Source organism: Rhinolophus hipposideros, assembly GCF_964194185.1.
Source record: "Rhinolophus hipposideros genome assembly, chromosome: 12".
In the NCBI taxonomy this organism is placed as follows: Eukaryota; Metazoa; Chordata; class Mammalia; order Chiroptera; family Rhinolophidae; genus Rhinolophus; species Rhinolophus hipposideros.
In genome coordinates this window covers 47,373,000-47,400,998 of record NC_138058.1, presented here as the reverse complement: position 1 = coordinate 47,400,998, position 27,999 = coordinate 47,373,000, and the positions used below count along the sequence as shown (strand labels likewise).

Below are 27,999 nucleotides of genomic sequence, written 5' to 3'. Positions count from 1 at the left end.
ACAAATATGACTGCTCTTCTCTCTGAAATACCCAGTACATTCCTCTCCAACGGAGAGCACATACATAACAGTTGTACATGTATGTGCCTATGTAGCCCTCTGTAATTGACAAACTTATACACACAGGGAGCAGAGGCTGAATCGCAACCCCTGAGGACCCAGAGGCTCTTAATATTTGCTGAGATTCTTTTTTTAAGAGGTAGAGGAAGGTTTCCTTCCTTCCAATGTTAGAGTCACATCATTTTGTCATAAGGCAATGTGACCTTCACCTTTAAGTCAATCATCAATCTAAATCCACTTCCAAACTGATTTAGCTCAAAGCTTATCTTTCCTCTGAAGCACACAAGTATTATTCCAAAAAACACTCACAAAAAATATATAAGCAGCATTAGATCCAAAAGTGTGAGGAAAAAAGTGTGTAAGAAAACAAAAGTGTTTGCTCTTCCACCTCGCCACAGAGGAAGGGTAAGAGCTGATTTTTAAGAAAAGCGGCTTTGTTTAAAAAAAAAGTGCTGAAGTAGAAAAATGAAGAGCAAGACCAAAAAATATAAAAGTCTATACTTTTTGGTGCTTCAATTTTGAAAACAGGTTAATAATTCTAATAATTCACTTAATTATACTCTGTCCTTCTCAGACAGGACATTCCTGGAAATCAATCAAGATCAGGGTGAATTTGTGGAGATGAATGGATTACACGTAAGTATTCTTTCCAACTTCTTTGCATTTCACAATATTCCGTCCTCAAAGTCTAAGATTTTCATTGATATACTCAACTCAAGGCAAAAAGCATAAGACCAAGTTCCTGCCTTCAAGGGACTTACAGCCAGGTCTGGAGTTCTGGTGGGTACCCATGCAATCATGTTAATGGATGCTTTAGTGACTCACGCTGTGAGAGAAAGCAGAAGGAGAGATCAGAAGAGAGAAGCAGTCAAGAAAGATTTAATAGAGAAGGAGAGAACACCTGAGCGGGGGGAGGGGAGACACCTCAAAAGTGAACATCCTATGCAAAGGCAGGGAGATGTACACCATGGCCCATCAGAGCCTTGCTGGTCCACAGATCAGCAGCACCTTTATCACCTGGGGGCTTGTTAGAAATGCAGAATCTCCGTCCCCTACCTAGACCTACAAAATCAAAACCTACATCTGTTTAACACGATCCCCAAGAAATTCTTGTGCTCATTATAGTTTCATAAGCCCTGCTGACTTTGAAGTAGTAGTTTGGTATGGCTAGAATACAGGATGCCATGGGAAAAAACTCTTAAGAAGCGAGGCTGCAGAGGTACATGCAGATCACGAAGCACCTTATTCGGGAACTAACGGGAGCTACCACAGAGTCTAACTGTAAGTGATTAGGAGTTCTCTCTGGGTGACAGAATTAAGGGTGATTTTCAGTTTATAACTTTTCCCTGTATTTTGCAATTGTTCCTCAAAGCACAAATTTTATAGTTTAAAAATACACAAACATACAATAAAAATTAATATAGTTAATACTAAAAACACGATACACAATAGCAATGAGTAAACAAGACAATGATGGCTTTTGCAGTGGTGACTGCAGTGGGTGGAAGAGTGAATGTGAAGTGATGAAATGAAGGAGATAGGAGCACAGACAGGAAAGAGAGATTGGGAAACATCTAGAGTAAGTCCCGGGTCCCAGGGAAGGCTTTGTTTTACAGGTGGGAAGGAAAGGATCTGGGCAGCTTACAGGCTGAGGGACAGGAGACTTCAGAAACACGTATTCATACTGAAGGAGAAAAAGAAACAAATGCTTCTCTTATTACTTGCTATGCGCTGAGTGATGAGCTTGTTCACCGTGGTGAACAAGACAAAGTTCTGCTCTCATGCAACTCATTTTCTACTAAGAGAACAGAGGGGAAAAATAAACATTATCAACAAGTGAAACATGCCATGATAAAACTAAAATAGGGTAGTTTTCTAGATTGAGTGTTGGGGTAAGTCTTCTCTGAAGAGAGAGCATTTAAGTTGAGTCCTGAATGACAGGAAATCAGCTTTACAAAGGAGGAAGGCCGGTAACCTCATCAAGCAGCCAAGTCAATGGACCACAGGTCTGATGAACACCCAGACCTTTTATAATACCCTTTCTACTTTGTTCTCTCTGTTGTTTCCCGCAAACCCAACAGTGAACATGAACAGTAACAATGACACTCCTCTGGCCCCAGAGGGATGTTAAGGACTAGAAAAATAAGAGTAATTAGCATGACTTTTTCACGAGAAACTTACTTCTGCAAAAGCAGAGGAGAAACTTCTGAAGGTTAACTATGGAAGACTAATAAGAAAATCCAGACAGGCTCCAGGTTACAAGTAGGCCACATTCCAAAGATGTGTAACTAAGTTGGTAAGAAGCCATAAAACATTTCCTCCGTACAATTTTACGTAGAGAGGAGGTTTCCAGGCTGATCCACAAAGATCCATGTAATCATACGTAGCTATTACTAGTATAGTAACTAATAAAGCACGTACTAGGTACGAGGCCTTATGTTAAATGCTTTACCTGCAATACTACCAACATTATTACGACTTCCATCTGTAACTAAGGAAACCGAGGCCTGGAGATGTCAAGTAACGTGTCCCATGGTATCATGCAAATAGAGAGGCCTGCAGTCCAGCCCTGAGGTCTTTTCCAGATCCTTAGCTCTTAGTCCTTACGCTCTTCCAAAATGCCTTTACTTGAAACACCAGTCCTTCGAAATCAGTGTTCCCCAATCCTAAAACCTCAGCGCCCATCTCCCCTTCTCAGAGTACTTTGCAAATTAACAATTTCACCCAGCTTCCCTATCCCCTCTCCCACCAAAGCACACACCAAACCAATCTCCTGATAAATCTCAATTGACGAGGGCATTTCGATACACGTTTGACACCCACTGAGAATTTGACTTGCCCTCGCATCCCCAGAAGCGCACGGAGTGCTCTGCACTTACCCCTTCACGGACACTCCGAGCAGCCTACAGGGACAATCCCCAACCCAGACCACCCCTCTGCGAACACTGAGCGGAAAACTCCTTTCAAGAAAATTCAGACAAAAGCCCAAACTGATCACCGTGAAACGTCCATCTCTCAGCTATCCCTCGCTCACCCCAAATCCCCAGCCCATCCTCCTCCCCGCCAATAAAACTCCCGAAATCGAAGTCCCAGCTGGTTACTGATCACCAACAGCGCTTGCACGTGGGACAGCACCCACAGCGATTCATCCTAAGGAGAGGACTAACCCCGGAGCCTCGCTGTGGGCAGACTGCAAAGGCCCTCAGCTTCACAGGCCGTAAGGACCGGTGGCCCGAGGGCAGGATCCAGGACGGAAGCGAGCCATGCCCGCGGCCGTGACCTTCTGAAGACGACCAACCCAGTCACCTGGGGAGCTTGGCTCGAGACCCCGGGACGCTTGGCCGTGGAACGGCAAAAAAGGCATGGAGAGGGCACGATAGAGGCCCGTCCCTCAGCAGCGTCGACGACCCCAGGGGACGCCCATGCTGCAGGCGGGCTGGGGGAACTGCCTGGGCACTCACCCGGCGACAGGCCCCGCGCGAGCGGCGGGCCGACAGAGGGCAGCGTGCGGCCGGCCCGGGCCGCCCGCGAGGAGGCGCAGGGAGATCGGGAAGCGCGGGGCCGCCCCGGGACGGAGGAACCAGCGGGCGGATCGCAGCAGGGCTGCCATGGCTCGGCTGTCCCCACTGCAGGCTGCACGTTCGGCTAGAAGGACAGGAGGAGCACGTGACGGCGGGGTCGCCCGGCGCGGGAGAGACCAAAGGCCGAGCGCGCCAGATGTAGGGGGAGGCAAAGGTTGTTTAGCTTGGAAAGTGGAAAGACCTATTTCGCTGAGGAGATATGAGAGTCCCATCCCCCGTTTTAATGACGATGTGGCTTGATTCGTTATTTAAGGAAACTGCTCTTTCCGCCTTTTGTCCTTCATCTCATCATTTTAAATCACCCTACCCCCTGAGCTTTTCAGTTGGTAGAGTCGGAAGAGGTCGACTCCTCCCAGGTTAGCGCAGGGCCTTGCGGGGGGCCAACCAGCAAAAACCCTCGGGAACTCTCGAGAATTGCCGACTATGAAGGTTCCCGGAGTGCGGAGCGATCCCCTGGCGAGTGCGGAGCTAGCTGGCTGCGGGCGTTCAGCAGTTCCTGCCCGGCGCCGAAGTGGCCGGGCTGATGGGAAGGTCCCCTAGCTCTCAGAAACGTGGAAGAGAAGAAACGTTGAGGACCTTTGCACTGGGCTAGTAGCCTCCAAGGATAAACACAATGTGATTTGTACTATTGGGGCCAGGGGACAATGTAAAGATATACGTATAGGTCCAACCCTAAGTCTGTAAGCAGTACCTCGTTTTACGACATAGGTGGATCTTAACAAAGGTCGTGTAGTTTTAAAGCTGGAACTGAACTTATCTTCCCCAACTTCCATGCTGCCCTTGCTTCAGTAAGTGCACCAGCATCGGAGGTAAGAACGATCGGATTCCGAGTCTGGAGCCAAATGTGGGGATAAAACCGGCGGCCCTGGCCTCCACAGGGTTTACAGTCTGGAAGGGTTCCCTGTGCACACGTGGGAAGCACTTCCCCTTTACCTGTCTGTGTCCTACCCATGCCCAGGGGAACACGCGGAAGTTTCCTCTGGAAGCCCTCCGTGGTGATTTCCTTGTTTGGTTGTTTATCCCACTGGACATTGAGCTCCTTCAGGGCAGGGAGTGTGTGACTGCTTCTTGTCGCCCAAGCACGTGCTCAGTGCCACGCTCCCAGTAGGTTTCCTTCCGTATTTACTGAATAAATGCGTATTTTGAGATTATCTAGCTCATCTCTCTTTTCCCCGCTTCAAAGAGGAGTAAGGACAGTGGACGTGAGGAAAGCGCAAGGCAGGGAGGAGAGAGGGTGGGCATGGAGGTCTGGTAGCTGGGGCCGCATCTTGCAGCTTGGGACATCCTGCTTGCTGTAAGGACGCTGGTTTTTATTCAGCACGAGATGGGAAGCCATTGGAAAGTTTGGTATGTTGCTAGATGAACCTATTTGCAATTTTAAAGAATGGCTGGCTGCTGTTTGGAGAGGTGGTTCTAAGGAAATAAAGGTAAAGAAAAGTAGGGAGACCAATGAGGAAGCGCTTGCAATAATCCAAACTAGAGATGTTAGTGTCTCGGAATAGGGGGATGGCAGGCGAGATAACGAGAAAGGATCAGGTTTACACTCAAATTGTAGAACCAAGAGGATTTACTGATGGATTGGCTGAGGTCAAGGATGACTCCAAAATTTTTGGCCTGAGCAATTTGAAAAATGGAAATGGCGCTGATTAAAATGGAGGAAGACTAAAGGAAAACAGATTTAAAAGGTGCAATCAAACGTGATCTTCTGGAATATTAAGCTTGAGGTGCCTGATAGACATCGTCATGTCAAGTTTGAGTAGGGGGTTGTCTGTACGACATACAATCTGGAGTTCAGAGTTGGAGATGCACTTGGGGGATCTATGGCCTATACCTACTATTTGAAGCCATGGAAATGAATGCAAGCATCTTGCAAGAAAAGATAGTCAAGAGCTGAGGTCCAAGGACAGAGGCTTGGTGACATTTCAATATTTAGAGGATGTGAAGATGGAAATCCAGCCCTAGAAATGAGAAAGAATAGCCAGAGAGGGGAGGAGAACAGAGAAAGTGGTGGAGTTCCAATTAACTGAGGAGGGAAGTAACCACATAAAATGCTGCTTTTAATTCTGGTAAAATGACCATAGGATTTGGCAACTCACAGGTCCATGGTGATGTTGAATCAAAAGATTGATTTAAGTGAGTTTAACAGTCCATGAGGGAAGGGGAAGTGGAGACAGGGAGCATAACAAACCTTTTGTAGAATATACTGTGAGGAGGGAGCTGAGAAAGGGGGTGGTATCTAGAATCAAGGGTGAAATCAAGGGGGGTTGACTTTTTTAAGATGGAAGAAATAACAACATGTTTGATGCTGATGGAAATTATCTATATGTAACTATTTAAGTTAAATAAAAATTTAAAACTTCGATTCCTTAGTGATTAACCACATTTCAAGTACTCGATAGCCGCAAGTGGCTAGTAGCTTCCATATTGGACAGCACAGGGAACATTTCCATCATCATAGAAATTCTGTTGATCAGTGCTGAAGTAGGGAGTGAAAAATTGATAATGCATGAGAGAGGGAAAGAGTACACAAAGTAGGCGAGAGGCGATGGGATCCAGTATAAAAGTGAAGGGGTTGACCTTGGATAAGAATCCAGCCAGTCCAGTCATTGTCACAGAGGAAAGACAGGTATCTGGTATAGAGGCAACAGGACTAATAGAGGTAGTAGTGAGAATGAATGGATCTTCTCTTCTAGTTGCTGAAACCCTTAATCCCCAACCAGCATTTTCTCTGTTACTGTACCGGGTTTCCTCCTGAAGTATGAAGCAACTGTTGAAATTCGTCTAGGCATTGATTGATTAATTCACTATTTATTGAACACCTAAGATCTGCCACCTAGCAAGTAAAGTGCTAGAAAAAAATATGATGGTCAAAAGCAAGAGTGGTCCTTACAGTTATGGAGCTTACATTCCAGAAGGTAATCAAATAATCACTCTGAATGAATTACATACTGAAACAGAGGTTCTGAAGGAAAGAAACTTGTTTCCACGAGAGAGTATGCCTCATTTGGGAGTCAAAAAAGTCCCCAGGGAAAGGATCCTTAGCTTGAGATTGGAAGGATGAATCATTGTTAACACATGCAAGGTGTGTGCACACACATGTGTGTGCCTGTGTTTCATATGTTTGTGTAAGAGAGAAAGAAGGAGTGATGTTTGCTTGTTTTTCAGTTCAGACTTCCCAAGTTCTTCTCAGATTTCTTCAGATTCCAGAAGCTGTGACAAAGAGGAAGAAAAGGCCAGGTTGATCATCCTTGGTTTCTTCCTTAGCTTATTCTGAACTATGAAATGGATTCACATGTTGATAAGAAAATTAGGGGTCCATGTCCCAGTGAATGGTATAGCCTCTGAACAGAATCTTGCTAGAAAGGACAGCTTAGAAGCTAGATTTTGCAAAAGTATTTAACTGCTTGGTTTCCTCATGTGTAAAACTGGCGATACCAATCCCTTCCTCCCAGGACTTTTTGGGGAATGTTTGTTAAAATACATAAAGTACTTAGAGTACCAGGTGCATAGGAAGCTCTGAAAAATAATGTAGCTGCTACTATGATTGTTGCTGCTTTTCACAGTCACGTCTAAACCTCATGCATTTGGGTTCTTCTCCAGTCTTTCCTTGGGTCTGATATTTGACACCCACGTCTTCACTGCCTAATAACCTATAACTAGGGTCTCAGACTCCTAACTCAGTGTAATCAGTTCTTAAGTGCCTTGGGTAAGCAAAGCATAGGGCAGGTTACATCCCAGGGCAAAGAAGTTATGAATACTACACTTGATGAGCTTAATTTTATTAAGGGAGGATAAAACACATACTATTGTATACAGATAATCATTACATAAGGCAGTGTGATGAGTGCAACGAACAAGAGGCAAACCAAGTGATAGCTGGGCTGGAGAACAGAAGAAGGTTCCATGGTGGGAATAGCATTTCAGCCCTTGAAAGCTGGGGAAGATTTTTAAATGGTGGACATGGTGGCGCGGAGGGTTCCAGGCACTGGGAACAGCAAGAGCAGAGAGAGCTCTCCTTCCTGTACATTCATCCCTCCTAAAACTGCAGAGTCTGCTGGAGAGGATCACGAAACCAGTGGCTTTCCTGCCTCTGTGACTGTGACCAATGGTAAGAAAGTACATTTTATAAGTGACACAAATACACACATGCAAAAATAAATTTCATAAAACAATAAAAAGCCGTGTTACCTGTGATGCACTTGGATATTTACTAACCTATTTTCTTCTATTTCATTGTTTTTCAAATGGTGCTTGATCGTTCAAACAAACCAGCTATAAGAAGACGTTTTGTAGACACCTGAGATATATTGCACAATACCAAGAATTGCTGTTACCTTTTTTAGTTGTGATAATGGGCTTTGTGGTGGTGTAAGAAAATATTTACATTTTTTAGAGATACGTGCTGGCATGTGTAGAAGTAAATTAACTCGCTGTCTGGAATTTTAAGATACTTCCCCAAAGAATTAAAAAAAGAGCAAAATGATATAAGAAGCAAATGTGACAATGTTTCAATAATCATTGGATCAGGGTAATGAGTGTATGGGAGTTCATCTTACTATTCCCTCTACTTAGTGTGCATATTTAAATGTTCATAAAGACAAAGATCTTAAATGCTGGTTGCATTTTGATTTTACTACTCAATACAGCATGACTTGGAGTTTGAAAAATACTGTACTCGATCGTGTCCACCAGGCAGACAAACATACTAGGCTGTACCTCTGAGAGCTGGAGACCTGTTCATGGAAACAAGCTGGTGGGTTGACTTCTCCGGCAAATAATTGCTCAAAAGTCAAACTTGTTATTATTGCTAAATCATTTTACATGAAATATGAAATGTCTGAGATTGTAGCCTTACAATCTAGGAAAGATTTTCATTTAAGACCAAAGTTTAAAAAAAATATATTTATCTTCAAAAATCTGAGCTGAAAGTATGGTATACAACACCATGAAATTTACAAGACAGTGGATGTTAATCTCGTTTCACTTTGGTCAATTAACCTTTGGGGGAGGCTCATAACAATTTATGATGAATCACAAAGAATCAGAAAATAGAAATGATCATTCATAATTGTCGGCCTTTTTGGAGTCTCCTCCAATTCTCACACAAATACATTCAAAATAGTGTAAAATGATTGCCTTGAGTTTAAAAGCCTATTTTGCTTAAAAGCCTTAAGGTATTTTAAGCAACAGATTTGATGTTTAGCCATGATTGTATTTTCTCTAAAGGCAATTTGATGAATCAAGGGCTTCTATCTGTGAGCATATCTTTCATATCCAAATTTATTCATGTGTGTAATTCCCAATTCAAAACATACGCTGCTTAGACCTTTATTTGCACACAGCCTCAAGATTCTCATTATAAGTGGAGGTCCCATTTGTCATTGTTACACCCTTCAGCAACACTCTGTCACACGATAATTCATAAGTACACAAACCAAGAAGACAGATGTAGGGTCATTTACTATAAGAAAGAAACCAGCATGGGCAATAAGGGGTTGTTGCTGATATTTTCCCAGTGTTACCATGTGTGAAGGCTGAAAGGTTATGTGTTTCCCACAGGGCAGATAGTGTCTGGATAAATCAATAAAGGATAGTAGTCAAACATAATTGGCATTTCAAGGTACTGTGCTACGGAGTCCCTTCAAGACAGAAAACACTTAGAATCCGTGTAATAGCTGAACATAAACTTGAAGAAGTCTTATTAACATAGTTAATTCCTAAAATGTAACATGAGACTCTTAAATTTAATGGTTAATTGATCTTTTTTTGTTTGGTTTTATTTTTAAGGAACTAGAAAATTAATTTTCTCTGAGCAATAAATAATGTGGAATTTCTGTTTTAGCATGTGTCCCTCTACGGGTTGAAATAATTTCTCTTTCAAAAGTCGAGCACTTTTATGTGTAACTTGCCTTCTGATAATTTCAGTTTAATTTGGAGAGGGAGGCTGGTGGAGTTTCCTTGGGCTTAGGAAAGAATATATGGATTTACCACTGCATCAAGTTGCGAAGACACTGATACAGCTTGCGTTCTTGGCTGCCCGTCTTGCATTCCAGGCCTTGAGGAGGAATGCAAATCACGTAGAAATATGGTAGATACACAGAGCAGAGTAGAAACCATGTGTGTCTTTGGGTTGTCTCCCACGGGAGAGTGAGTGGCATGTTTTCAGTTGAGTGTGGGACAGTGGAATCATGTTAGACTGGGGCACTTTTTGCATTCCATTTGGGAAGAAACATGTTTATCACTGCATGTTTGAAGCAGTAGACTGTGTCGGCATTTTTTGGTTTTGGTTTTGGTTGTTCCACAGTGTTTTTCCCTACATACATATTTCATCTGATTTCCAATATCACCCCCCCACACACTTCTGGACACGGGGATTAGCATGTCACCCAGGCGTAGCCTATGAGAGAATCCCATCCTTTGGGCTAGAGAGGTTGTTTTAGATACCCAAACGAAGGCAATTGGAATAATTCCAATTGGATTCACAAACTACAGCTAGTAGGACAGATGTCTTAGCCTTGAATCATCAGCCGTGAAAATGGGAATCAGTAATTGCTGCTGCCCGTTCTCCCTGCCCACAGAAGACACGTGCGTGGAGTGGGAAAGATGAGAACGTCACATGGAGAAGCAGAGCCAAGGCCTGGAGACAGGCCTGATCACTTCCTTGGGGTTTCTATACCCAGTTGTGCTTGAAGCCGGATTTACCGTTGGATGTCCCAGTTATGTGAGCCAATGAGTCACCTTTGTGCTTAAGCTAGTTTGAGAGGTTTTTGCTGTTGCTTTAGGGAAAAGGACTTAGTGTATACTGTGTTTCCCCGAAAGTAAGACCTAGCCAGACAATCAGCATCTTTTGGAGCAAAATTAATATAAATTACAGTAAAATAAGACTGGGTCTTATATCATATATCATGTCATATAATACCCAGTCTTATATTAATTTTTGATCCAAAACGCGTTAGAGCTGATTGTCCGGCTAGGTCTTATTTTCGGGGAAACTGGTGTTGAGTTTGGGAGAATCATTCTCCAGAGTTTTAGGTTTAGTTCTTTTAACAGCATACTTCTTTTAAACATGAATAAGTGTTGATTATTATTATTATTATTACTAATTGGATGTTTGGATTCATTTTCTGTATTCTCATTTCTTTTTTAATCATTTTATTGATTATAACTTAATTACATTAAAAAAAAAATAATGCCCTGCAAGTGCTAAAAGATTAAAATACCAAGCTGTACTCCAAAGTTTCAACAAAAGGCAACAAGTCAAGGATAACTGGATTTTTAAAAGTCAGATATACTCCAAATTGAAACTAACACACCAAAAATATTCCACATTAAAACAGTGCAAGTGGTTGAGGAGAGACACCCTAGAGCAAAGGCAAAATGGCCTGTTGACCAAGTGGCTTGGAAATAACACTTTCAGAGAAAAATGGTTTATTTAATTCTACAGTACACACTCCTACCATCTCCCCACATATAATTAACTGCTCTAGGGGGCTTAGTTTCTTCAACTTCTGCAGACCTCATGACATACACATTTTACATAAACTCCCCAGGTGATTCTGATGCACACAAAATTACAAATTCATTGAGTGGATTACATAAATTAACTCATTTCACTTTCATAAGTGATTCTATTATGTGGATTCCATAGTCACCTTATTCTATAAGGTGGATTCTATTATGAATTACATTTTATAAATGAAGAAACTGAAGCACAGAAAAGCTAAGTTGTTCAGGATCACACAGCTAGCAAGTGATTGAGCCAGGTTTGAAACCCAGGCAGGCTGGTTCCAGGGCCACTATATTTAACCACTACCCTATGCTGTTTTAAAATAACAGCCTTAATGCAAAGGCACGGTAACAAAGGTGACAATTGCAGGCAGGCCAGGCGAAGACGTATTTGGGTTCATCTGGGGTCTTTTGCTACTCTCCCAGGAACTCTTCCACCCCGGCCAACACTGATTTCTCTCATTTCTGAACCTTTTATACTCAACTTAAAATCAGTATCACAGGAGGTCCGGTTGGCTCAGTTGGTTAGAGCACAGTGCCACGATGCTCATAACACCCAGGTCTCCTGTTCGTTCAATTCCCACAAGAGCCAGTGAGCAGTGCAATGACTTGACTTGGAGCTGATGGGTCCTGGAAAAGCATACTGTTCCCCAACATCCCCCCAAAATTTTTTTAAAAAATATACCAGTATCGCCCCAATTGGGCATTTAATATCCCCTTTCATTCTGTTAGTCTTGCCTTCTCAGCTGCATCAGAAATTGAGAACTCAGGTTCAGTTTTACTTCTCCCCTTGCTTGTAGAACCTGGTGCAGTGTACCGTTATTTGTTGACCAGATTTGAAAGTACTAAAGTGACTTGACTTGTGAATTTTAGATTCATTTAGGACTGAATTCAGGAGATTGTCACCACATTTTATCAGTTCCTACCGTTTTGCCGTGTTAGACGTTTGACCAAATAGTTCCTTCCTTCAGTCACATCAGATATCCTTTTGTTGATCTTGCACGACTCCAAAGCCGACGTTTATTGTGCTAATCAAATTGGTTTGGGGACATTCCCTTCCTGCAGCTGAGAGGAGTTCTTGAAAGAGTTTCCTTTGGAGAAAGATTCCAGCAAGCTTTCCTCTTTGACTTTTATTTATTTCCTAGAAATGTCCATACTGGGACAAAACTATTTTATCCAGATGCCAGTGATTGAAAACACATTCTAATTATCTGTTGATGGTAAATCATAAAACTTGTTCGGAAGCCCATTTGTTGAGCTTGTGAATGTTCAGAGGATACAGAGTAGTTTACCTAGTACCGCTGAAAGAAGCTTGGTGTTTGGAAACGCTGTCGGCTTGATTGCATTGAATTATAAATTGAATCATTACTAACTTAACCTCTGGGAGGTTTTCAGCGACTGTTTTATTCAGCTTTACTGACGACATGGCCCACAGCACCTCTGGCAATGATTCCCCTAGCAGCACGAAGGGGCTGCCCAGCTGCAGAAATTCTTGAAGGCTGCATTTGCCTGCAGTGTTTGGAAAGATCTAAGGTCTTTGGAGACTAGAAATGTGTTTTTTCCTTGTCTTAACTGGCAGTGTGAGCCTCTGGCATTTCAAAGTGCAAGTCATTAGTGTCCGCTGGGGTGATGCTAATCTGTCTGTGTTTCAGTCTCAGGACATTTTCCAGTTGCTTCTGCCACAACAATCTCTGCCAAGTCAGTGCCTCTGGTGCCCCTTGTGAATTCAGGAAGCTGTGCAGTGCCACGAAAACCGGTTGCTTACTGATCCTCTTTCTCGTCCCTCTTTCAGTCAGCGGTAAGGGAAAGTCTCAAAGCTTGTTTAAAAGGTAGGGCTTCTGTCTGGCATTTTCAGATTTCAGCTGAGAGAAACCTGTGTTTTTGTTTTTTTAATTCTCAGTAGGAAGGAGACATTATTTTGTGTTTAGGGTTTGGGTCATGCAGTCTGGGGAACTTAAGCTGATGATCACATTCAGGAGAAATCTAAGGCTAGAGGAGGGAGATGTGAGAATTGTCAGAAAGTGACAAAAACAAGGCACTTGCATGGTTGGAAGAGACTCAGGAAAGCCAGAACGGTCAGGTGATGCTTGAAACAGGTGTCAGGGGTCAGAATCATCAGGACATCCCATCTTCCTTCATCTTCTTGGAATGACTAAACTGAACCCCCTGCTGTCTGAGCTATGGTTTGATGGCAGGCCAAAAAGGTTCTTCCATCAGATGGTCCAGACTCCCAGTGTGTTCATGTGACATGGAGCCAAACCATACCGAAGAGCTAGATAATGGTTTTAAGAGCCTTGGCCTTTTATTTAATCATCAGAAAAACCAAGGTTCATAGGTGCTGGTAAAATGCCACATTAATTATTCAGAAACAAGGGCCTGGGATTGGACTAAGTGTTGTCTCATTAGCATGCAGTGTCCATGCTGGAGTCTGGTGAGAAAGCCAGAGACTAAAGAAGGTTTGATGGGAGGGAACCAGGAGAAAAATAAAATTGTCTTTCCCTATATTAGGTTGCAAAATCTCATACTAATAGAATGCCAACCTCCCCAGTATAGAACACTGTCCAGTAATACTCTCCATGCCCTGTTCTGGAATATGCAAGACAGTGATTCAACCAGCATCCTTTGTCTGTACCCATAAACTTGTTCTCCTTTCCTCCTACAATCCATTGTATCTAAGGCCAGACCTCCCACTTATGTTCAGATCTATCTCCTGCTGCTTGCTCAAGGACTTCACTCCTGAAATTCTTTCTCCTGTACCATAAAGCTCCCCTCTCTGCTAAATGATTCCCATCAGCATGCATTCCATCTTAAAAAACAAAAATGCTAGACTCTACTTCTTCCAATAACCGCCCCCCTGCCTTTTTTCCTTTATAATAAAATTCCTGAGAAGAGTTGTATATACTGCTTTTTCCTTCCACGTCATCCGTTTTTGCTCATTCTTGGAACTTATTCAAATCAAGCTTCTGTCCCCACTGGTCCATTTACCAATACCTTTGTGTAGCCAATTCCAGAGGTAAATGTTCCTCCTAAGTCTATATTGACTGTATTTGCTCCTTTTTCCAACCTCTAAACATTGCAGTGCCCTGGGCTTCACTCCTTGAGTTTCTTCTCTATCTATTTTGGCAAACTCCTCTAGTCTTAAGGCTTTATATACCATCTTTCTAATGATGATTTTACCCAAATTCCTATCTCATTCTACTCTGAGGTTCAGTCTCCAATTCCCACTTGGATGATTAATCTCTCCGACCCAAATTGCTTCTCTCTCTCACAGCCTCTCATTCATGGCTAGTCCATTCTCTGAATTCCTCAGAGCAAAAACCTAAATACCCTATTTTTTCCTTCCCTCTCTCTCACACAATGCATCCACTCCATCAACAAGCCCTGTCAACTCCACCATCAAGACGTATTGCACTCCCCAACACTTCCTATCACCTCCCACCACTGTCATCTCTCACCTGGGCTATTGGAATTAGCCTCCTAACTGCTCGAATACAGTCTTTTTTCCACACAGCAACCAAAGTCATATTTTTAAAACATTAATCATTGTATTCCCCTAGTCAAAACTCTTTGAGGCTTTTCCATCTCACTCAGAACAAAAAACCAAAGTCCTTACCATGTTTTCATGAGATCCTATATGATGTGGTCCCTGCTCATTTCTTCTGTCTCACCCATTTGCTCCCTCTTGGTAGCTCTTTCCGCCCACAGTAGCCTTCCTGTGTGTCTCCCATCCCTAAAGTTTGTCTCTCAGATGTCTTACTCCCAGGTTTCACTTACCGTAACAGCATATCATTTATTGAGCTCCTATTGCAGGCAAGCCAATACAGTAGGCATTTTACATATATAATTATTCATCTGAACCATGACCCCTCAACATAGATATTATTACCTTCTCTTTACAAATAAACTGAGGCTCATAGAGGTTAGGTAATTTGCCCAAAGTAGCAAAGCCAAACAGTGGTAGAGCCGGGATTCATATCCAGGTGTGTCTGGTTTTCAAGTCTAAACTCTTTCTACTGCATTATCCTACTTCTTTGTCACCAGCATAAACCAGTGTGGACATAATGCCCTCAGTAAAATGTTAAGGATTTGTGTGTGTGTCCTGGTAGTTATTATAAAACTGGCTTAATGGTTTTGAAAGAGGTAGGTGAGGAAATTGATCCTCTTTGTAAACTCCTTGGTGGATCTCCAGAAAAGAAGTATGTGTGTAAAGTGGGGCACTACAGCTATGGAGAGCGTGGGCATAGCATCTTCTAACCTGAGTGATGGAGCCTGTGGGGTTGGGGGAACAATCCCTGGAGGAATGGCTGCAGTTAAGGCTCTCTTTTGTCTCCAAATGCTAATAGTTCTGGATTTAAACTCTTTTCTCTCTTTGACTGGACCCAGAGATAATAAAACAAAAAAACTTACAGCATGTAATTTGGCATTTTACTGGTATGGTAGGCTCACAAAATTTTGTTCTCCCTGACAAGGCTCAGATAATTCTATCAAAATAAATCTCTGAAGAAAAAAAAGCTTTCTTTTAATGTCTATGAGAAGTCTTTTCAGGAACAAAAATAATACTTAAAACCGATATCCTGTGTATCTTCTTTTTCTTCTCTTTTTCAGAAGAAATTCTGCCCTTTCTGATAATAGAAAATTAAAAAATGTTAGGGGGAAAAGTGTCAAAATTTGGCATGCTGTAGAGAGTAGAAACTTCCTCCAAAACTGTTCTTAGAATTTTAAAGAGTTTTGGGCACAGGTTGTTCAGGAGTCAGATTCCAGTCCACATTCACATGTACTCTTTGTCAATGCTCATGAATGTCTTCAGAGTTTTTGCACTTACTTATCAGACCTTGACTGAGAACATGACTTTATTAGTCAGGGTTCTTCAGAGAATGAGTGTGTGTGTGTGTGTGTGTGTGTATAATTTTAATATAATATAATATAATTAATATAATGCCAGGTATAATATAAGACTGGGTCTTATATTAATTTTTGCTCCAAAAGACACTTTAGAGCTGATGGTCTGGCTAGGTCTTATTTTTGGAGAAACATGGTAGGTTTTTTCCTTTCTTAAAATGTGTATACATTTTTTTGGCACCCTCTGTGTGTGTGTGTGTGTGTGTGTGTGTGTGTGTGTGTGTGTGTGTAGAGAGAGAGAGAGAGAGAAAGAGAGAATTATTATAGGAATTGGTTCATGGGGTTACGGAGGCCAAGATTATGGAGCCACAAATTGCTATGTGTAAGCTGGCGAACCATGAAGATGGGTGGTATAATTCAGTTCAAATCCGAAAAGAAAGCCTGAGAACTGTGGGAGCTGACCCTAATCCAAGTCCAAAGACCCAAGAATGGGGCGGAAAGTTAATGGTGTAACCATTAGTCCCGGTCTGAATCCAAAGACCTGAGAACCAGGAGCTCCTCAACGTCCAAGGGCAGGAGAGGATGGATGTCCAAGCTCAGGTAGAGAGCAAATTCACCCTTCCTCCACCATTTTTTTTCTTCTGTTCAGGCCCTCAGTGGATTGAACGGTGCCTGTATTAGTGAGGTTGATCTTCTTTGTTCAGTCTACTGATTCAAATGCTAATCTCTTCAGGAAACACTCTCACAGTCACACCCGGAAATAAGGTTTTACCAGCTATCTGGGCATCCCTTAGCCCAGTCAAGCTGACACATAAAACTACCTATCACAGCAACCATTTCAAGAGCCAAGTATTTCAACATCTTCAAATATTCTCTCCTATGTTTGTTTTCTCAGGCCTTGTGGATATTCTGTGCCCAAAATGTGCTTGATCAAAGATGGCCAGTTTTTTGGAGGTAGATCACACAGCAAGGTTGAGTAGACAAGCTGAATTTTGTGTTTCAGTAAAGCCACATTTACCATGTGTTCCACATTGTGCTAGGTGGTCTGAAGGCTACCGTGGGGAAGAGGAAGAGATAAATCTTATGTATCGAGAGCCTATAGTGTGCCAAAAAAATTATACTAAGTATGTAATTTCATAATATGTAGGGTAAACATTATTCTTTATGGTTAGAGAAGAAGTGAGGTTAAGTACTTCACCCAAGCCAGGGAATGGAGGAGCTCGAATTGAAATTGAGAATTGTCTGATACTAAAACAGATGGCACAGAATTAAAGTGGAGATTCCTTTCCAAATGCACTGTGGTCCAGATGAAATGCCACATTTGCCAAATAATAAATTCTGAAGGAATCTGGAGAAGAGGAAGAACTAAAGGTACGAGGATTATCAAGGAACATTTCATGGAGAAGGCAGGGTGGGAGCTGGCCCTTGAAATCTGGGTAGGATTTTATGTGCGGAAAGGAAAATCATAGGTGAGGGGAATTACAGTGTGGAAACCAGAATGAGCTAAGTAATAGAGGGGAATGACAGTGGCATGTGAGGGGCGAAGTGGCAATTGCACTCGCTGTTGCTAACAGTATCTGCTAAAAGTAGGAGATAGGGCTATGCAGGTATGATGATCAGATTGTAGAGTGCTTTCAAAGCCAGGTAGAACTATAAATAGAGAGAGATGGGGGCAGAATGGATAGGTCATGTGCCTTCCAGAAGAAGAAATTTTGTAATTAACTGAAACTTGATAGAACTCTATTGTGTGTGAATTCTCTACATACATTGGGATATATATATATCATAATTTTGTACTGAAATGTAGTAGAAATTAAAGTTACTCTTCAACTAGAAAACAAAATACACACAACTATTACATTCTGACATAAGCACTCACAAGGACCTTCAATTCACCAGCGTCTCAGAGTTGAGAAACAACCGTGTCCACTTAGCTCAGTGGTGTGTCAGCACCATGGACAGCGACGCCACGGCACTTTGCAGCATCTCCATGCAGAGGAGCTTAGACTTGATGTAGGAAATCTGTCACATCATTCCAGTGGAATGGAATCTTTCGGTGAATTTTAAAGAGTAATATTTCTACCAAGCTTCCTTTTCTCTGGACTCCAACCAGGGAGAGGAGAGCCTCATAGGAGAGTTGGTGTACAGATACACATACTCACATATGCCCACAGAAAACTCAAAGCTTCCAGAAAATTAAAACTTATTCTTCCTACAATTATTGAGGACCCTGGAAGACGAAAACAGGGCTATTTTAAAGTGGCATTTTTGCCCTTCTAAAGTCAACTTTTCCTGAGTACCAAGGTATGGAACTCAGTTGTCCATGATATTGAGGACCTTAAGACCACCCAATTATCCATAGTCTGAGACCCTCAGCTTGCCTCCTGCTGAGGCCCAAGATAGAACAGGACATCCCCCCTCCCCCTCACACACACAAACTGCAGAGGCTAGTTGGCCTAATTTGGGGAGTGTTTTTTGAGTTTTTTCTAGTTTCTTAATTCTCACCTGCATACTTCTCCTACAGGCTCAGCTTGAGCTTGGGCCTAAATGACACGTCAGCACTGCAGTCAGGGTAGAATAGTATTATCTGCTTAAGAGAGAAAGAAAGGGATGGAAAGAAATAGGTAAAGGAATTTAGAATCTAGAAAAAGCAGCTGCAACACATCTCCGTTTTTAACAAAGAGACAATTCTGTCACTGAGTGGCATTGTCAGTTTTGCTCTTATTGGAGACATTAACACAACTCTGGCGGGACTACTTTCTGATAACAAAACTTCAATAGATAATGCAGTCTTATTGTTCTAAGTCTTTAGCCTGGCATTCGTGGGCTCTTTTTTCACTCTTTCTCTCCAGGCTGACTGCATACTGATGACGATCACCCACTGGAAGGTTCCACTGCTCTTGTCTGGTGCTTTGCCCCAGTCAGACCTTGGGCTTCTGCACCATAATGCTCACTGTTCCCTCTGCGTGGCACTCCATAAACACTCCTCACCTTTGTCTTTTCCTAAATATTGTACCCATATTGTAAGCCCTTTGTTTTCATAGGCTTTTCCTGATCCTCCAACTAAAAAGGAGCCTTCATGTCCAATAGTATCCACAATGCATAGCTTTGCATATTGGTACTTTGTGCATTTGGATTATCTCTCTTCCACTAGATTCTAAATTCGGAGGGCAATAATTGTGACTTATGTTGTATGTACCACAGGGCAATCCATAAGTATTCGTTGAGTTTAATTATGTAGGAAAATTCGATCAGGCTACACTTGTGTACCAGTTCTTTAAACTTTCAACATACACTATGAAGGCTGACAGCTTCTTAGAAGTGAAGGAAAAGCAGACAGGACCTGAGTGGATTGCCACCAGTTACTTCAGTCCCCTCTCCTCTCGAATTCCTTTATTGCAAAGAGAATGCAGTGTTTGCTTCCTCATTTAATCATCACAGTGGTTTTTAAGGCTCTTAAAAATTAACTTTACCCTAATAATTTTATAAAACGCCACTTGACAACAGAGTACAGGTATTTTACATAACTACAGTATACTGGAGGAGTCTTCAGTAGAAAGTGGTGATCAAAATCCAGATCATAATTATATCCCGTCAGTGTTTCCATTATAAGCTCCTCTCCAGAAGGATTTGTTACTCATTCGTTTAATTTGTATTAGGCTTCAGCCCGATATGCAAGTTCTCAGTCCGACTGTAACGTAGGGAATCTTCTTCTGCCTCAAAACATACATTTTAATCAGTACGGCAATCCTGTATGTGGAATACTGTGTTTCCCTGCTGGGGAAGCAGTCTCAGTTATCCACACTGGATATTCACTGGATTTGTATCAACACTGGATATTCATATCTCATTTTACCATCCTGGGCCACTCTGATGGTCAAGGCTGTGGCACTGCTCAGAGTCCTCTGTGAGCCATCCTGTAGATTGAGGGTCATACCTGAACACAAGTGACCCAGTGGCTCTTGGGAACTTGAGTCCTTTATAAATGTTTATCACTCACAAGGTGATAAAGACAAGGGAACTCGAGAAATTTGCCATCCAGGATGTCTGGTCTCTTGGGACCTGCTCACCGGGGCTGGTAGTGGGTCCTCAGGAAACTGGAGGCTCTCTGATCCCCTCTCCAGGAGTCAGTCTTATTTTCTTCCCTTTGAGTTTGCCTCAGCCTTTGGAGACCCACATTTATTGCCCCTTCACTCCTCCTAATTCTGAGAACTTTGTACTTGGTGTGTCAGGGATTAAGGAAGGAAGTACTTACTCCTCACGGGTCTACTTTAGGGTGGAGGACATTTCCCACAATGGGTCTTCTCCTTGCTCCCAAATCCTCTTGATATTCAATTTGATTTTAGATATCTCTAGTGGATTTTTACCTTTCTTATGTTTACATTGAATTTTCCTGGGACACTTCTGTGATATTAAATGGTAGAGAGAGGCAGGGACTGGAAGAATAGGGAGAAAGTAAAGTTAAAGTTGGTTCTTTTGATTCTCACAAGTTTGCTGTGGGAATTCCTCCTAGAAAACTTTCTATTTAGAAACTTCCTCCTTTGGGAATTCTACCAAAAGACTTTCTGTGTAGCTTTGGCCAATTATTTATTTGCCCTGTTTCCTTAGGTGTCATGGGAGGGGATTCATTATTTAATGCACGCAACAAACATTTATTGGCAAGTTAGAGAAATACAAGTCCAATCCTCGTGTTTATAGATGTTGCCAAATTGTCTTCCAAAATAGTTGTATGATTTGCTCAGTGGATTGATGAATAACTCTTTTCCTATATCCTTTGTCAATATTGGTCCAAAATTCAGCTTAGGGAAATAATTATGAATTATCTAAAGCACTTCCTTCATTCAAGACTTGATTTTCTGAATTGACCCTTGAATCTAAGTTTGGCTGGTGTCTTCCAAAAGTTGTTCTGCTGAATCTCTGAGACTGCTGGGCAGATGGGGATGGACAAGACACGGAAGAACAGGGCTCTGCTTTCCCTTTCAACCAGAATAGTTCCAACTGGATTGGTTTTAAGTGTTGAAATATCACATGAGATTTCATTTTTAACAAAGAAGTTTGCTGTCAAAGAAAGTTTGAAGATTAAGGACTCTTAGAACCAAATGTTGTGTTCTACCTTATTTGTTGCTCCCCCTACATCGTCTAGATTTTCTCAGTTAATATTTTCAATGTATATTTTAATGAGCTATCTAAAGTTTACTTTTTAATAAGGTGGAGCTTATGTAAATATCTGAGTAAATAGGAAATATAATATCATTTGAATGGTAGCAGAAATCGAGGCAGTAAATGAGATTACCAAGGTAGAGGAGGAAAAATGGGGAGAGATGAGGGCCAAGGATGGACTCCCCCAGAACAGAACATTTATGTGGTTGGCTGAAGAAGGAGAAATAAGAGAAAGAAAATGAGGAAAGGAGAGCATTTCAAGAAAGAGGAAATGGTCAGTGGTCTCTGAGAGTTGAAAGAGACCACATAGATAAAAACTGAAAAATAGTCATTGGATTTAGCAACAAGGAGGTCAGTGAGGACCTTAGCAAGAGCGTTTCAGTGGAGGTGTGTGGGCACAGGCTAGATGGCATGGGTTGGCAAGGCAATGGGAAATGAATGAACAGAGACAGATCTTGCAAAAGGTTGGCTGAGAAAAGAATTTGAGAAGAAGGTGGCTAAAGGGCAGTATAAGATGGGGATGCAGTTTGTGTTCATTTTTAAAGCTAGGATAGATAGTAGAAACATGTTTATAGGCTGAAGAAAGGTCCAGTGGAGAGGGAGAGGTTAAAAACACAGAAAAAGAGAAGAGACAGCAATTGGAAGAGCAAGATCCTGGAGGAGTGATGAGGGGTGGAATCCAGAGGATCAGCTCCTAAGCATGGTCATGGGTGGAGGTGCACAGAGGGGAGTGAAGATGAAGGCCACTGAAGCTGGGGCATCAAGGAAATATTTTCACCGCCAAACTAAAACCAGTTAGAAGATATGCTCACAAAACAGATGAAAAATATATCCAAATATTTCAAACAAACTAAAATAAATTGAGAAAATGATAGAAGATATGAAAGACAACTAAACATTTGAAAAATATGGAAATGAGGTAATCGACCCAGGAAATAATTAGAAATAAAAGGAGACATTTATTTCAGAAAAACTGCATTAAGAAAACACAAAAGAGAATAAACTCAATATGTCAATGAATGACTGAAGAAAAATAGATAATAAAAAGAAAGATTTTTTTTAAAAGGAACAGGCCAAAACAAAGTGAAAACACAAAAATGCTTCTCATGGGAAAAGGAGGGAATAGAATTAGAAGATCAGGGATAGGTAGAATTTGTCCAGTGTACATTGCTTTGTGGATTTGACTTTGAAACCATATGACTATGTTACATAGTTATAAAACAAAATAATATTTAAAAGGCAGTCCTGAAAATAAAAAAATAGAATATACATACACACACTCACAAACACATAGTAGTCTTACATAATTGCTCTTAAAGATTTCAGTGATCCTAGCTAAAGTCCTTCCTGCTTCCATCTTATTTGTTCCAATGGGAAGTCAAAGAAGAGTTGAACAGTTTCCTCACAATAGACCTTTTGCATTGGAAGACCTTTATCCTGGGCCAAATGACCTCAATTCACTTTTCTCTGAAGCCCAATTTTAGCCTGTTTCCAAAACTTTTCACTGATACTTTTATTTTTTTGTTAAGATTTTCTAGGTTTCAGCCTAAGATAGAAATAGGGGTCTGAGTTTAAAGTGGCTTGGAAATTGTCACAGAGTGATTGATCCCAGGACATACTAATTTTTATGGGTGTTGCCAATTCTCTTCTCAGTTTTCTTTTTTTGTCAAGACCCTAAGGGGAAAATTGGGCTGTGACACCATCCCACAGGGAACTCTGGCAACAGAATGAACCTTCAGTTGTCTCAATTTGGGCCGGTCTTTATACCCCCACATTGACCAGTAATTGGATGCCAGCTACCCCAGGTAGGAAGTGTGGGAAGATTGTTTTCTTCACTCAAGGCTAGTAGCTGAGGGCCAAATCTATCGGCACTCCTGGCCCCTAGGGGAATAAGTCCTTCCTTCCTGAAGCAATTCTGGACCATTCATTACAGCATCCATTAAAACTCCCAAAAGTTGTGGAGGCTCAGCCAAAGCCAAGACTTTAACCCAAAAGATTATTGTTTCCTTCTGTCCATTTCCCTTGGTTTATCAGTTCATATTTCAGAGTCTGGTTTATTTGGTTTATTTCAGAGTCTACCAGATCTGGTTTATTTCAGAGTCTACCAGATCTTCCACAGTAATTGAAATGCAAAGAGTAGAGGTGTCTGGAAGGATAAGCCATCTGACTGAAGAAAGGGGCAGTAAGGGAAATTATACAAGAGTGACTTCATTGTCATGGTTTGTAGGCTTACAGTGGGAACAAAATTGGAACTGCATGATAGATCTACTTGAGTTCATTGAAAATGGCTGGTAAGAAGGTGCCATATTAGTTCTGAGTCAGATTTAAAGGTCATGCACAGTTCCTTTTCCACCCACTATATGACTATCTTAGAAATACTGAGAGATCATTAGGGAAAAAAGCAAAGAACATGCCTCATACCAACCTCATTCTCCCTAGCTGGTCCTCAGGGTCCCACTATTCTAACCCAGGGCCTCCAGTGCCAACCCAGAGATGAGAAAGAAGAAGAACTATCTTTGTATAATGATGATAATATTCCCATTCTCTGCTCACCCGGGAGGCTTATTTTGAAAATCACAGTGATTTAACTTGTTAGCAGTTTAATTCACTTTTAAAAGATTAACCAGACTAATTATTCATCAAATTTCACCATCTTTGTCAGCCTCAATAAGGATCCTTTGTTACAATGATTAATGTGTTTTAATTGTAGCTTCTCTCAGAGCAATAATTCGATTGCACCATATTTGCAGAATCTATGGAAATCTTAGAAATGCTTTGACAGCTGAGCTATTCTTGGGAAATGAAAGTAAAGGAATATATATAACTAACAAAACGTGTTTTATAGCATATCATTAATATGGATTTTCCTTCTCTGACAGAACTTGCTTTACTTCAGTCCACGAAGCTACTTACCATGCATGTCAACATGCCATCCAGGAACTATCGGGAGGTAGAGATCAGTGAACACAGGTGACTGGGCTTTCTTGCACTGGTGCCCTCAAACCTATGCCCATCATCGTAATAATCATGGGAAATATACCGAGGTCAAAGGGAAACTTAGTCCAATTAGCCAGTGTCCATAAATTATTTGATTAAGAAACTGAATCCTGTGTGAATCATTCTATTTTCCACCCAATGCTTCGTCATCATTCATTCATTTACCTGGTGGCTGCTGTCCAAGTTAAGGATTTTGACAACATCCAAAAGGTGTTTGTAGAAGCTGGTAGAGAGATGAATTGTATGTGGCCAAGGCAAATTTAGAACTTAAAATATGTTTTGATGTTATTGCTTTTTAAAATACAGTGGTTCTAAGAGCTTTGGAGTCAGACAGATCTGCAGTTGATTCTTGACTCTACCACTTATTAGCTATGAGATGTTGGGGGAAATTGACTGTCCTTAGCCTCCCGGAGCCTCAGTCTCCTTATCTCTAAAGTAGGTATAGTATTAATAATACCCACCTCATAGTGAGGAGTTAAATAAGGTATTCCAGGTAAGACCTAGTACACTGCCTGGGCGATAGTAACCATGTAATAAATTATTTCTGAAAAAGCTATAGGCCTTCATAGTTTAAGAAAATCATATGAATATGAGCATTTCTGATTCTCACAATAACCCTGAGACAAGCAAGAAAGGTGTGCTGCTATTGTTATTGCTTTTTACAGAAAACTGAGCACGGACAGATGTGGTGATTTTGGTAAATATGTCAAATATGTCCATCAACTAACTACTTCATCGCAAAGGCTGCTCTAAAACCCACAGATGCTTATTCCTAGTCCAGTGCTTTTTTTTCCTTTGCTTTTTTTGCTTCCTCCTTACATGTACCAAGGGCTCTGAATGAGTAGAGTCATTGAGAACAGACTAATGTATTATTTGTTGATAAATATTAGCCCCTCTGTTTGGGATAAATACATCAATATTAGCTAACAGATCCAGGTGTTACCTGATTTAATTCATATAGCAAGCCTGGGATGTAAATATCACTCTCCTTTTATAGTTGAAGACACTGAGGTAAAGAGATATCAAATAGCTTGCTGGACAGATTCAAACCCAGGTCTGTCCAATTCCAGTGTCTGTGATTTTGTCATACACAATTCTGCCTCCTGCCAATCCCAGTTTACAAATGTTCTAAAAAGGGACTGTTTCAAGACCTGTGAGGTTGATGTGGTAACCAATTACCATGCTTTAAATTACTATCCTAGTGGTTCGGGTCCCATGATTGAAAAATTTCTTTAATTTCTGAACCAGAAATTAAATTCCAGGTGAGGAATAATGTTCTTTCACTTGAGAAACAGCATCAGCTGTGAAAAAGGTTTATATAGTAAAATGTTAAAAGGTAAATTCTTCTGAAATACTATGGTTAAATAATTGTTTGATTATGTTAAACTTGATTCCTAAGCTTATTTGACCACAGAATCCTTCTATTTTGTTAACAACCCATGGGATCCCACTTAGGTTCATTTAACTAATAATTGTGGCCAAATTCATGGAGCACTTATTATATCCCAGACACTGACCTCATAACTTTATGCATATTAATTCACGTTATAGTACTCTTATGAGGCAGATGTTTTTAGAGCAATCTTATGAGATAACATTTTTCTTAAACAACTTTCCCAAGTTCACAAACTAGTAAGTGGCAGAACCAGGTCCTAAACTCAGATATCTCTCTCCAGAACCTGTGCTCTCACAGCTGTCATGGAGGAGCTGATTCAGTCTATCAGACTAAAAAATATGTTGTATTATTTTCTAATTTAAATATGGAACAAGGATGCTATACCAAATTGCCATTCTGATTAAATTGACCCCACTGAGGGGGAAGAAACCTGGCAAAACCACCTCTCTGAATCAGACACTCCACACAACAAATTTGTCTACCTGATATTATATTAATAACTTCATTTTTCCCTGTAGTGCTGTTTAATGCTTAAAATACTTGATCCAATTATCGACATTGACTTACATTTTTGTATCAGACACAGAGGTAACATCCTCTTATCACCACATCTCTTCCCAGATAATAATCACTTCACTTTTCCTTCAGGACTAATGTACTAAGATCAGACAGATAAAAATTTTCATTTAGAAACAGTCAGGTGATCATACATCTGAAACAGGAAAAGATGTTATTTACTCCAGTAAGGTAAAGGTGCAGAATTTTCTTTTTTTTTCTCTCTTTATTGGTTTTCCTTTCTTGACTTTTTTTGTTTTTTGTTGTTTTGTTTTAGTGGAGCGGTGGCTTGTGGCATTACAACGTTTGGGAGTCACTCACTTAACTGAAGATACCCCAGCCTGGAGGAAGGACCAGGAGAAAAGGCAAAGCCCAAAAGGTACAGAAAGCCCAAAAAAACCTTCCAAGTATGACTGTAGCCTTCGTTTTCTTCTGATCCTCTCTCCCCACAGAATGGCTTTTTTTTTTAAAGCATACTTTTCCAAGTTGTTACATTAACAAATTTGCACTGATTTCTTTATGCTTGTCATCTAAAGACTACCTTGTCGGTGAATGGTGAACTTTTCCTTCATGCCAGGCCAGCTGCACTGTCTAATGTCACAAATGTCTGCTCACATTAGCTCCCAGAGACTGGAGAAGATTCCACATGCAGCTCTCCTGGCAAGTTGATTTGACAGAATGAGTCCCCACGTTAGCTCATGGCACTTATCAGTTAGTCAGCCTTCCTCAGGGAGGAGAATTTAGAGTGCACCATATTCAATTTCCAAATCAACTGCTGTCCCCTCAGGAAGCCGTGTGTTGCATTATTAAAAGAGATGCCTTCAACGACAGCACCATACTTAAACATTCATCCACATTAGAAAAAAAAAAGTGGAGTGGAGAGGACATCACAGTACCCCTACCCTTTGCCATGTTAACTCTTTCTCCCCAGGTTTCGGGTCTCCCTCAATGAACAGTCCTGTAACTTATTGGTGAACGTGAACACTTGTTAGTTTGTGAAACTTACTTTTATTGGAAAGGGGGTGCTTTTGTATTACTTGAAATGGCTATGCAACATTCACCTAAACTGTAAGATCTTGGGGCTGAGATCACCATATTCCCAACCTTACCTTTTTGCTGAGCTCCCATAGCAAAGTTAAAGCCAACCACCTAGCTGCCAGAAATAGCAATGACTTTGATTTACCTGTTACCTACTTCTCCCAGGAGTTCAAATGAAATGCAAGAATTGATTCTGACTTGAAAATTAACGGATCTCAAACCCACACTTTAATAATTATAACTTCAGGTATTTCTAACTTAAAAAAATAATAAAATGTGTGTCCAGTTTGCCTTTATCTTTCCAAACAAGAAATTGACAAGATTGCTGGAGAAAAAGAGGGATCCTTTTTAAAGCTGCATGTTGATATAAATATGAAAATGGATTAAACTCTGCTTCCAATTTCCAAACATGTGTACTTCAATGAATATTAAATGGCAGGCCCCTATCACCATCATGACTTATTTACTCACCAGAGTTTTTATCAAAAAGAGCCTGGAATTGCCTATGGAGCGTGAAAGTCTCCTGTAATTGAGTTTAGAGTGGTAAATCCACTAAACAGGCCATGGCCCCAGAGACACCCCTGAAACCCACCTGTCAGCTGGTGTTAGATCACAGCTCAAACAAGGCATGGCTGCCTGCTCCTCCTTAAACACTGCTGTGGCCCAAAACAAAAAAATAGAAGTTGTTCCGCAGGGGATCAGGTAGGGCTGGGGGCATATTGTGGGGGCTGGGAGGGCAGGCGAAAAACTCATTGAACAGCTGCCCAATGTCAGCTGGAATCATGATCTGAAACTCAGCTTGGGAGGGGAACTGGCAGGGCCTCACGTGGTAAGGTGTCATTTCTTTATTCCAACATCCATAAGGTA

At 41.3% G+C, this 27,999-nt stretch overlaps 1 protein-coding gene and 1 long non-coding RNA gene across 2 annotated transcripts in view; one reads left to right on the top strand and one right to left on the bottom strand.

Annotated features, from left to right (window-relative positions):
- LRPPRC (leucine rich pentatricopeptide repeat containing) overlaps nt 1-3,722 on the bottom strand; it is a 96,525-nt gene extending 92,803 nt beyond the window's left edge. Inside the window, exon 1 of the mRNA XM_081068594.1 lies at nt 3,522-3,722. Within this exon, the coding sequence (XP_080924720.1) occupies nt 3,522-3,670 (149 nt within the window). The 5' untranslated portion in view covers nt 3,671-3,722. The remainder of the gene's footprint in view (nt 1-3,521) is intronic.
- A 338-nt stretch (nt 3,723-4,060) lies between these two features.
- On the top strand, nt 4,061-27,537 carry LOC308505955. Its single transcript, XR_013994645.1, has 3 exons — nt 4,061-4,450; nt 24,026-24,116; nt 26,372-27,537. It is a non-coding gene; the product is annotated as an uncharacterized lncRNA (long non-coding RNA).
- Nucleotides 27,538-27,999: the final 462 nt, after the last annotated feature.